At 44.5% G+C, this 12,596-nt stretch overlaps 1 protein-coding gene across 4 annotated transcripts in view; it reads left to right on the top strand.

Moving 5' to 3' along the window:
- PFKP (phosphofructokinase, platelet) overlaps positions 1-12,596 on the top strand; it is a 258,884-nt gene that overhangs the window by 178,179 nt on the left and 68,109 nt on the right. For all 4 annotated transcript variants that reach the window (XM_033931533.1, XM_033931534.1, XM_033931531.1 and 1 more), the window contains exon 13: positions 2,092-2,238. In XM_033931533.1, coding sequence (XP_033787424.1) covers positions 2,092-2,238 — 147 coding nt within the window. The remainder of the gene's footprint in view (positions 1-2,091; positions 2,239-12,596) is intronic.

The following is a 12,596-nucleotide window of genomic DNA, read 5'->3' as shown; positions in this document are numbered from 1 at the left end:
GTATCCTCAGTGTGAGGGGGTCAGCGAAGAAAGAAAATTCTCCAGCGCTTGACGCAACCGGTAAGTGGGTGAAAACCCTCTTCACCTGCATACCATCACTGGATATGTATAGAAACATGTTTCTATGATGTATCCAGTGATGGTGTGCTCAAACAAAATAGTGCTGTAAGCAAATAATCAAACGGTGATAATAAAAAATAAATCACTCAATGTGATAGGGCAGAGAGTCCCGCTGCAAGAACCCCCGAGCAAAAGTATTTCACACTTAGCTTAGTTCTTCACACACTTAGTTCTTCATCCGGTAGTTTTTCAATCAAGGGAAGTGATATTTCTTCAAAAGCAACCTCATCATCAGGTCCAACCAAGCCCGGTTTCTGGGACTCGAAGTGTTCCTTCCTCAGGGACCTGTTGCCAGCCAGAAAGAAAAAAAAATTAAAAAACACTGCCGCACAGGCAGGCTGTTTGCATGATGGAAGAGACTGGAGGGAGGCGGAGCTGCCCGAACAGAGCGCAGGAAGCGTTTTAAAGCAGAAGGTATGGGCAATGGTGCCTAACCCTCTAAAATAATCTCCTAAAGTGGTAAAAGAATTAGAAAGTATCCTGGTTGTGCTATAGAAATAAGTAGTAGTAGTAGTACTAATTTCTGTAGCGCTGCCAGACATACACAGCGCTTTAATATTGAGCATGAAAGAGATGATCCCTGCTCAATAGAGCTTACAATCTAATCAAAACAAACAGGACAAATAGGGGCTAGGGAATTTCTCACAGAGAGAATAAGACATTGGTAAGAATTAGGAATTAAAATCAGTCTTAAAAAAGTGGGCTTTTAGTCTAAATTTGAACATTGCCAGAGACGGGCAATTTGTTCCAGCCATATGGTGCAGCAAGATAGAAGGGACAAGCCTGGGTTTGGCAGTAGAAGAGAAGGGTATAGCTAAGAGATACCGAATGAATGGAGTTCTCAGGGAGGATTATAAAGAAAGAGGAGAGATATTGAGGAGCTGCAGAGTGAATGTACTTGTAAGTCAATAAGAGGAGTTTGAACAGTAGGTGGAAATGGATAGGGAGACAATGAAGTGATTTAAGGAGAGGGGTAATGTGAGTATAACGACATTGGTGGAATATAGATTGTGCAGCAAAATTTTGAATGGATTGAAGGGGAGAGAGATGATTTAGTGGAAGACCTGCGAGAAGCAAGTTGCAGGAATCTAGGCAAGAGATAAGGGTGTGGATAAGAGTTTTGGTAGTGTGCTTGGAAAGGAAAGGTTGGATTTTGGTGATATAGAGGAAGAAATGACAGGCTGTAGCGATCTGTTAGATTTGTACAGAGAAAGAGAGGAGTCAAACATGACCCCCAAGATTGTGAGCCGATGAGACAAGAAATATGAGTGTTATCCACAGACATAGAGAATGGGGGACAAGAGGTGGGTTTAGGAGGAATGATAAGAATCTCAGTCTTGGCCATGTTCAGTTTTAGATGGCAGTGAGACATCCAGGCAGCAATGTCGGGCAGGCAGGCTGAGACTTGGGCCTGGATTCCTGTAGAAATTTCTGGAGTAAAGAGACAGAACTGGGAGTCATCAGCATAAAGGTGATACTGAAAACCATGGGAGGAGATCAGAGCACCAAGGGAATGAGTATAGGTGGAAAAAAGAAGAGCTCCCAAGACAGTCCTGAGGTACATCAGCTGATAGTGGGATAGCTGTGGAAGAGGATCCACCAGAGCATACACTAAAAGTGCTATGGGAGAGAAAAGAAGAAAGCCAAGAAATAACAGAGCCCTGAAATCCAAGCGAGAACAGTGTCAAAAGCAGCAGATCAAGAAGGGTGAGAATAGAATAGAGGCCTTTGGCTCTGGTCAGGAACAGGTCATGGAAACTCTAGCAAGGTCTGTTTCTGTAGAATGTAGAGGGCAAAAGCCTTCTATTGGAATCAACTTAGCTGACCTGCTGATTTTTCCTATCATACTGTACTTTGATATTACTGAACGTTGCATATATTGAGGACATTCCTGAAGCCTATTAGCTGCAACACTGTATATAAAATTTAGGTGAAAGTAATATTCTCTCTTCTGTCTTTTTTTTTGTGCAGAGTAATTTTAATGTGGCAGTCCTGAATGTGGGTGCCCCTGCAGCAGGGATGAATGGAGCTGTCCGTTCTGCAGTCCGAGTTGGCATAACTGAAGGTCACAAGATGTTTGCTGTCAATGATGGATTTGAAGGATTTGCCAAAGGACAGGTTGGTATTCAGAGGTCATTCTATTTGTATTTTCCATCTAGAAATGTCTGATTTTTTTCCTTTCATTTGCATCATTTGGATGGACTTATAGTCAAGTGGGCAATTTTCCCTATTTGTGGAGTTTTGTATCTTGTGCATCAAGACATCAATATTGACCTATGGACAAGTGGATTAGGCTAAAAGCCAATTAATTTTGCAAATTGTTGTACATGATTGCACAGGCTAACCCCACTGGAGATAGCCCACTTGTCCGTAAAAACCATCCATTAATGCACGGCCATTTCCACAAATTTGGTATGGCTTACAACAGGGGTCTCCAAAGTCCCTCCTTGAGGGCCGAATCCAGTCGAGTTTTTAGGATTTCCCCAATGAACATGCATGAGATCTATGTGCATGCACTGCTTTCGATGCATATTCATTGGGGAAATCCTGAAAACCCGACTGGATTCGGCCCTCAAGGAGGGACTTTGGAGACCCCCTGGTTTACACCTACAAGGGGGTGCTTAAAGGTTCTCAGCCCAACCAACCAACTTCCTAAATTCTGAGCGTTATTTTCCCACTGTAGCTGTGCCAGTTTCCAGAAATGAGATTCTTTGTTTTGACATTGTTCCAGATCATTGATTGATCGAACCATATCCACTTCATTCTTTTCTTGGTTGGGTTGAGAACTTTTCAGCACCTCCTCAAATGTAGTAAAAGAACAATGAGTGACGTTATATCTCTTGTAAATACTGCTTTTAGTTAGCACCTGGGCAAGGTAGCATCTGGGCAAGATGAAAAGTGCTGGTTGGCATATGACATTAGTTATGTAAAACCTGAGTTAATACCAAGAGCTGAGTCAGTGGCTCTGATACGTCATGGTTCAAAGAAGTGTTGGGTCCATGGAGAATATGCCATGTGTTCAAATTCCTCTGAACTTCAGTCAGTCATGCTAGCATGCTCCTTATAAAATAGCATTAGTAGTGGGACCACATAACCCCCTACTACCAAAAACTCCACTGGCTACCACTAGAAGCAAGAGTGCTATTCAAATTTGCCTGCCTTTGTTTCAAATCTGTCCTTGGCATGGCCCCGCTATACCTGGTCTCCCACTTTAAATTCGATTGTTCCACCAGACCCACACGTAGAATACGTTTGTTCAGCCACCCTCCAATAAAAACCTGCCAATACAAAAGATTCCTAAACAGAACGCTAGCCTTCCAAGCAAGTCAACAAAACAACTGGCTAGGCAACTTCATCAAACTCTCCTCATCCTACCTTAACTTCAGAAAACTAATTAAAACAAACCTGTTCAACCGATTTGTAACCAAGAACCCTTAAAACCCCTACTGCACTCCTTTTCACATCTTCTTGTTTCCCCACATTGTGAGTTTATGTAACCAAAATACTCACTGTTATTTTTTTCTTCTTCGTTGTATCCAAAATCTCCATTGTTATTTTTCTTCGCTGACTGCCAACTCTTCTTGTTGTAAACCGCCTCGAACTACTATGGCTTTGGCGGTATATAAAAATAAAATTGTTATTATTATTATTAGTAGTAACAAGGGGCCCTTATGCACTTACAGTACTTTAACATCAATTAACATATGGTAAGTGCAAAAATTATATGGTAATTGTTGGGGTGTGCCCAACATGTCCTCTATAATTGCTGTACTGAAAAGCACAGTTACTTACCGTAACAGGTGTTATCCAGGGACAGCAGGCAGATATTCTTGACTGATGGGTGACGGCACTGACGGAGCCCCGGTACGGACAATTTTGGAGTGATTGCACTCTAAGAACTTGGAAAATTCTAGCAGGCCGCACCGCACACGCGCGAGTGCCTTCCCGCCCGACGGAGGCGCGCGGTCCCCAGTTAGGATAAGCCAGCTAAGAAGCCAACCCGGGGAGGTGGGTGGGACGCAAGAATATCTGCCTGCTGTCCCTGGATAACACCTGTTACGGTAAGTAACTGTGCTTTATCCCAGGACAAGCAGGCAGCATATTCTTGACTGATGGGTGACCTCCAAGCTAACAAAAAGAGGGATGGAGGGAAGGTTGGCAATTAGGAAAACAAATTTTGCAAAACAGATTGGCCGAAGTGTCCATCCCGTCTGGAAAAAGCATCCAGACAATAATGAGATGTAAAAGTATGAACTGAGGACCAAGTAGCAGCCTTGCAGATTTCCTCAATAGGAGTTGAACGGAGGAAAGCTACAGATGCTGCCATAGCTTGAACTCTATGGGCCGTGACAGAACCTTCCAGTGTCAGTCCGGACTGAGCATAACAGAATGAAATGCACGCTGCAAGCCAATTGGACAACGTACGTTTAGAAACGGGGCGTCCCAATTTATTCGGATCAAAGGACAGAAAGAGTTGTGGAGTTGATCTGTGGGGCTTAGTACGGTCTAAATAGAAAGCTAAAGCCCGTTTACAGTCCAAAGTATGTAAAGCCTGTTCTCCAGAGTGAGAATGAGGTTTCGGAAAGAATACAGGCAGAACAATCGATTGGTTGAGATGAAATTCAGAGACAACCTTAGGGAGAAACTTTGGATGTGTACGCAGAACCACCTTGTCGTAATGAAAGACTGTAAAAGGTGGATCAGCAACTAGTGCTTGCAGCTCACTGACCCTCCTGGCAGAGGTAAGAGCAATAAGGAAGACCACTTTCCAAGTGAGAAACTTGAAAGGAGCTGTAGCCAAAGGTTCAAATGGAGGCTTCATTAAGGCGGAAAGAACCACATTGAGATCCCAGACTACAGGAGGGGGCTTAAGAGGTGGTTTCACATTGAAAAGACCCCGCATGAATCTGGAAACCAAAGGATGAGCTAAGAGAAGTTTCCCATGAACTGGCTCATGAAAAGCAGAAATAGCACTGAGGTGGACTCTGATGGAAGTAGACTTGAGACCAGAGTCAGACAAAGAAAGAAGATAATCTAACAATGTCTCCACTGCAAGGGAAGTGGGATCATGATGATGAAGAAGACACCAAGAAGAAAACCGTGTCCACTTCTGATTGCAGAGTGGCCGGTTTCCTGGAAGCATCCAGAATAGAATGAACGGGCTGAGACAGAAGAGGATCAGTTGAAGTCAGCCCGAGAGATACCAAGCTGTCAGGTGCAGAGACTGGAGGTTGGGATGCAGAAGGGTCTCCTGATGGTGTGTAAGCAGAGAAGGAAACAGTTGAAGAAGAATAGGCTTCCTGGAACTGAGTTGAAGTAGAAGGGAGAACCAATGTTGCCTGGGCCACCGTGGAGCAATGAGAATCATGGTGGCTTGTTCCCTCTTGAGCTTGAACAAGGTTCGTAACATGAGAGGCAGAGGAGGGAAAGCATACAGGAACAGATTTGACCAATCCAGAAGAAATGCATCCGCTGGCAGACGGTGAGGAGAGGAGAGTCTGGAGCAGAAGTGGGGCAGCTGATGATTGTGAGGAGCTGCAAAGAGGTCTATCTGAGGAGTGCCCCATTGAGCGAAAATGGACTGGAGAGTCAAAGGATCGAGAGTCCATTCGTGGGGCTGGAGAATTCTGCTGAGATTGTCCGCTAAGGAATTCTGCTCTCCCTGAATGTAGACAGCCTTCAGGAATAATTGGTGGTCTGTCGCCCAAGACCAAATCTTTTGGGCTTCTTGACACAAAAGGCGAGAGCCTGTCCCACCCTGTTTGTTGATGTAGTACATTGCAACTTGATTGTCTGTGCAAAGTAGAAGAGCTTGAGGAAAGAGAAGATGTTGGAAAGCCTTGAGGGCATAAAACATCGCCCGGAGTTCCAGGAAATTGATGTGATGTTTCTTCTCCTGAGCCGTCCAAAGGCCCTGAGTTTGAAACTCGTTCAAGTGAGCCCCCCAGGCATAAGGGGAGGCGTCTGTGGTGATTATTAGTTGATGAGGAGGTAGATGGAACAGAAGACCTCTGGAGAGATTTGAAGATATCAACCACCATTGTAGAGATTGACGAAGAGATGATGTCACAAATATGTGTCGTGAGCAAGGATCCGTCGCTTGGGACCACTGGGTAGCTAGGGTCCATTGAGGAGTGCACAGGTGAAGACGTGCGAAGGGGGTGACATGAACTTTCGAGGCCATGTGACTCAAGAGTATCATCATTTGCTTGGCAGAGATGGAGCGTTGTGGAAGCACTTGCTGGCTTAGAGATTGAAGAGTCTGAAGACGGTTGGACGGCAGGAATGCTCTCATGAGGACTGTGTCCAGGACCGCTCCTATGAACTGAAGTCTGAGTAGGGATGAGATGTGATTTGGGTAGATTGATTTCGAACCCCAGAAGTTGTAGAAAAAGAATGGTCTGGTTGGTGGCAAGGAGCACTGCTTGAGAGGAAGTGGCTTTGATTAACCAGTCGTCCAGGTAAGGGAAGACCTGAAGATGATGAGAGTGTAGAAAAGCAGCCACCACAATGAGACATTTGGTGAACACTCTGGGAGAGGAGGCAAGGCCGAAGGGTAACACCTTGTACTGGTAATGACAATGATTGATCATGAAGGGGAGGTACTGTCTGGAGGCCAGATTGACCGGTATGTGAGTGTATGCCTCTTTGAGATTGAGGGAGCATAGCTAGTCGCCTTGATTGAGAAGAGGGTAAAGAGTGGCCAGAGAAAGCATTTGTTGAGATCGCGAAGATCTAAAATGGGTCTGAGATCTCCTGTTTTTTTGGGAACCAGAAAGTAACGGGAGTAGAATCCCTGCCTCTTCTGATCGAGAGGAACTTCCTCTATAGCATTCAGAAGAAGGAGGGATTGAACTTCTTGTAGAAGAAGGGAGGACTGAGGAGTGTTCAAAGCAGACTCTCTTGGCAGACTTAGGATAGGAAGAGTCTGAAAGTTGAGAGAGTAGCCGTGGCGGATGATGTTGAGGACCCACTGGTCCGAGGTGATGACCTCCCAACGGCTGATGAACAGAGAAAGACGTCCTCCGATGGGTTGAGGGAGATGGGCGGATGGTAAAACACTGGCTATGCCCTGGAGAATGAAGTCAAAAGGGTTGCGTGGACTTTTGCTGAGGAGGAGGTTGCCTTTGTTGCTGACGCTGCTGTCTATGCTGCTGAGGAACCTGTGGTAAGGGTCGGGCCACATAACGGCGTTGGTAAGCTGATTGCTGCTGAAAAGGCCGGACAGGTGGAGTCTTCTTCTTGGTCTTAAGAAGAGTGTCCCAGCGAGTCTCATGTGCGGACAACTTTTGTGTGGTGGAGTCCATGGAGTCACCAAAAAGCTCATCCCCTTGGCATGGGGCATTAGCCAGGCGATCTTGATGGTTGACATCAAGCTCTGAGACTCGCAGCCAAGCTAGACGACGCATGGCAATAGACATGGCCGTGGCTCTGGAGGTAAGTTCGAATGCATCATATATCGAACGTACCATGAACTTCCGAAGCTGGAGAAGAGAGGAAGAACATTGGCGAAAAGCAGATCTCTTGCGGTCAGGTAGGTAGTTCTCAAAAGAAGCCAAATTCTGAATGAGATGCTTCAGATAAAAAGAGAAATGAAAAGCATAATTCCCTGACCGGTTAGCCATTTTGGTATAACCTCTTACCAAATTTGTCCATGGCCTTCCCTTCTCTGCCAGGAGGGACTGAGGCGTACACACTAGCTCCCGCAGACTTTTTAAGAGTAGATTCCACCAATAGAGACTCGTGTGGAAGCTGCGGTTTATCAAAGCCAGGTATGGGAATGACCTTGTATAAAGAGTCCAATTTACGAGGAGCTCCTGGAATAGTCAAGGGAATCTCAAGGTTTTTATAAAAAGTCTCCCTTAAAATATCATGGAGGGGTAATTTGAGAAATTCCCTTGGAGGCTGGTCGAAGTCCAGTGCATCAAGGAACGCCTTGGATTTCTTGGACTCAGCCTCCAAGGGAATAGAAAGAGACTCACACATCTCCTTCAAAAAGGATGTGAAGGAGGCAGTGTCCGGTTTAGAGGATGGATCTTGAATCGAAGGATCCTCTTCACCAGACGAACATTCACCCTCAGAGAAGAGGCTCTTCGGAGTCACCCCACAGATCAGGATCCCTGATTTGGAAACTTCGATCCCAAGACTCCGGTGTCGAGGGTTCAAGGTGTCGGGATTTACGTACTTACTTACCTGACCTCAAAGAAGCGGTACCGGGAGAAGTTAAAGGCTGTACCGGTGCGGAAGTTTGGACAGCCTGATGCAGGGCTCTCGGTTCCGGTGCCAGAACCGGCATGGAAGCCGAGGAAGCTGAATGGACCGGTACCGATAGAGTGGAAGCGGACAATAGAGGCTGCCCCACTGTCGGTACCGGTGGCTCAGACCGGACCGGGACTGGAAGATTCGGTGCCAATAGAGCAGGAAGGAGCTGCTGCAACTGCTCTTTAAGTTGCACCTGGAGGACGGCTGCAATCCGCTCGTCCAGTGAAGGCACCGGTACCGCTTTCTTTTTCTGCGGTACCTGTGGTGCCGCTCGACGCCCAGAGGATGAGGAGCCCGAGGACGAGGCACTCACCTCTATAGGGGCGGAGCGTTTGCGCAGACGCCTCGTGGTCGGCAGGACTGGACTCGCTGCCACAGCGACCGGAGGGCGCTCCAGCGGGGAAGGCTTCTTAGCTGGCTTACCTGACTGGTGCGACGCCGGCGCGGTATTGCGTGGCGTCGAAGAAGTGGGTGTAATGTAATGTAATTTATTTCTTATATACCGCTACATCCGTTAGGTTCTAAGCGGTTTGAAGAAAATATACATTAAGATTATAAATGAGAAGTAAGAAGGTACTTAAAAAATTCCCTTACTGTCCCGAAGTGCTGCTTGGGAAGGAGCCGACGCCAGTGTCAATGCCGCAGAATCAGCCATGTCGGCATCAAAGAGTAACTTTTGTTGAATTTGTCTATTTTTCAACGTTCTTTTCTTTAAAGTGGCGCAACGGGTGCAGGTGGAAGCCCTATGATCCGGACCAAGGCACTGTAAACACCAATTGTGCGGGTCGGTCAAAGAAATGGGCCATGCACACCGCTGGCACTTCTTGAACCCTGGCTGAGAGGGCATGAAAGTAAAATCGGCCTCTGCCAAATCGAAGGCCGAGGCCTCGATGATGGCAACAGGCCCCGCCGGGGCGAACCCGAGAGAAAAAAGAAGAAAGTTTTATTTTTTGAAAAACAAAGAAATAATAATAAAAGAAGGAAGAATATCTTCCGATACAAAAAAATTGCGCGAGCGGGAAGGCGAAAAAAGGGCTGATTCAACGGCCGTTGAAAAGAACGCGTCTTCTTAGCTCCGCGGAAACTAAGAAACTGGGGACCGCGCGCCTCCGTCGGGCGGGAAGGCACTCGCGCGTGTGCGGTGCGGCCTGCTAGAACTTTCCAAGTTCTTAGAGTGCAATCACTCTAAAATTGTCCGTACCGGGGCTCCGTCGGTGCCGTCACCCATCAGTCAAGAATATGCTGCCTGCTTGTCCTGGGATAATTTATCTTACCATAAGCATGGATACCCTTGAGGAGATGGTAGCGTACAAGTGACAGCCAACTACAGTGTGCAGTCCATGCCCACTCTCCACTTCTGCCCCTAACATAGCATGCAGTTAAGGCTTAAAGTGGTGTGTGCAGTCATGCTACCATGATAAGTTACCAAACGTGTACCATGATAAGTTACCACACGTGTGCATAAATAGCATGTGCTGATTTGTGTTTTAAAGGGAAAGATTCAATAAATGACACTGAAAAATCGGCACACAATGCTGTTCTCTAAAGGGTGCTCTGGGATGAGTGCTCTTAATACAATAGTGCAGAGCATTGATTCGTCTGTCCAACTTTGGTGGTGAGAACTTGTGCTACCTGAAACCTGGTGTAATCCTGGCTGCAAATTGGGTATACATCTGCTGAATTGTTTAAAACAGCATGCATCTTTTCATGACTCACCCATGCTTCTCCTCTGGCCATGCCCCCTTTGGGGCTGTATGCTAAGAGATTTGCATGACCTGTGTTATAAAATAGTTCACAGAGAGTTGCGCATGCAAATACCAGTTAATTCCAGTCAACACCAGTAATTGATTAGCACCCTATTATTGACTGTTAATTGCTTGTTAACCAGTTGAGTTGGGGTGCAACGCAGAATCACACCCAGTTTTGAGCGCACAACTTTTGTTGGCCTTTACAGGATAAGGGGATATTAAAAGGGCCCCTTACTGTTACATAAAGCAGTAAACACAACTGCCATTAAACTGTTATTTCTTTTGGGGAATTATCTGTAGTAAATTTATGTTCCAGCTCTGACAAACAGCTCATTATGAAACACAAGTTAAGATGAAGCATCAGCCTGTATAATTTCAGTGTAATTTTTGTTGAAGATAAATAGGGCTTCTTTAACAAAGCCACGGTAGTGATTCTTGGTGTGGCAAATGAGACAAAGGTCATAGAAATGGGCTTTGTTGCATTTGCTCCGTGGAGATTGCTATCATGGCTTTGTAAAATGAGCCCCTAATGAGTTGCTAAGATGAAAGTGGGGCCTTTTTTTTTCTAGCTAGGCTCTGTAAAATGGAAACTGGGATAGAAATGTTTTGTTAAATGGTTGATGGTGATGATATCATCTTGAGTATTGTATTGTCTTTCGCATTGCAATTTTAAACTACACCCTATGTACCACAAAGATTTGCTTAATTGATCTGTACATGGTGCCAGTGTTTGAAGATCAAACAGTCTTGTTAAATATACCATCAAAGAGAGATCTTCACTTACACAAAGTAACTGGATGTGTATAAAGTGAATTTCCCAGAATGAATGAATACCTCAGTGGACAGTACAGTGGCAGGAAAACCTTGGTGCAGTTCGATGAGGGTCTGGCAGGCTTTCTGTTTTTGCTAATGCTGCAGTGGGACGAATCCAGAGCTAAGTGCATTGATTAGTTAGCCCAAAATAAATGACAGGTATATTTAGCTGAAACAAGGGTTTGGAATTACAAAAGCCAGTTTGCCTTTACGGCCAGGAAAGAGATTGTTCACTCGTTTTACTTTTCAGGAGTTGAAGAGACTCATTAATTTGTATTATTTTCTCTATAATTTTCCCACCTTAGCACTGTTTATAGATGCACCTTCATGTCCAGTTTGTCTGTGTTAACTAGATAGTAAGCTCTCCTATGTTTTGATGTACAGCGCTGCGTATAGTAGCGCTATAGAAATGATTAGTAGTAGTCATAAAAATAACTTCAGTGTAACAAAAACTCACTGTGATGGGAGATGTAATTATACAGATCTTTACAACTTTTTTTACACTGTGATTGTGAATAATACATTGATAGCATATCTATTTTAAATGAGAGAGAAAAAAAATTGAAAATGATGATGGCTTTTCTTTAACTTCTGCTGTAACATAGGTCCTGGATATGGCCACCAGATGTTACTATTGAGCCATAGACATAATGCCTCCTCCTCTCTATCTCTCTACCTTCCTAATATTCCATCTTCAATTGGTGCAGGAAGCAGAATCCTTGGACATGGAAAATCTTTGACTATATCAGAACAGTTACTTTAACATGATATAGGATTTCTTTTTCTACTAATTCATCTAACAGAGCTCTGAAAACTGCACAGAATTTTCACCTTATTTTCATTTCTAGTACATTCTATGATTCTCAAACAGTTTGCAAAAAAATAAAAAGGCTATTAAGCAAATTCTGATAAGAAACTATATATAACTCTGCACAAAGAATCTTTATAGAAAAGTGTTCATCCATTGATGGGAATGCAGTAAAATTATAGCTGTGTGGATAATGAATGATAGGATAAGGAACTTCTCTGATGCACACTACTACCATAATAATAATAATAATAATAATTTTATTTCTTATATACCGCTGTACCGTGAAGTTCTAAGCCATGACCAATGAGGAACAAAAAGCAGGAGAATGTCAGAGAGACTCCAACTGTGGCAGAGAGAATGCTGGTCATATTTACATAAGAATAACCTTACTGGGTCATACCAATGGTCCATCAAGCCTAGTAGTTCGTTCTCACAGTAGCCAATCCAGATGCCTTGTACCTGGCCAAAAACCAAGGAGTAGCAACATACCATGCTACCGATCCAAGGCAAGCAGTGGCTTTCCCCATGTCTGTCTCAATAACAGACTATGGACTTTTCCTCCAGGAAATTGTCCAAAACCTTCTTAAAACCAGCTACCCTACTTACCACAAACTCTGGCAAAGCGTTCCAGAGCTTAACTGTTCTCCGAGTGAAAAACAATTTCCCCCTATTGGTTTTAAAAGCATTTCTCTGTAACTTTGAGTGTCCTCTAATCTTTGTAATTTTGACGGAGTGAAAAATCGATCCACTTGTACATGTTCTACTTCACTCATTATTTTGTAGACTTCAATCATATCTCCCTTTAGCCATCTCTTTTCCAAGTTGAAGAGCCCTAACCATTT

Source organism: Geotrypetes seraphini, chromosome 2 (genome assembly GCF_902459505.1).
Source record: "Geotrypetes seraphini chromosome 2, aGeoSer1.1, whole genome shotgun sequence".
In the NCBI taxonomy this organism is placed as follows: domain Eukaryota; kingdom Metazoa; phylum Chordata; class Amphibia; order Gymnophiona; family Dermophiidae; genus Geotrypetes; species Geotrypetes seraphini.
Note: the sequence above shows the minus strand (reverse complement) of the source record. Positions and strands in the feature narration are given on the sequence as shown.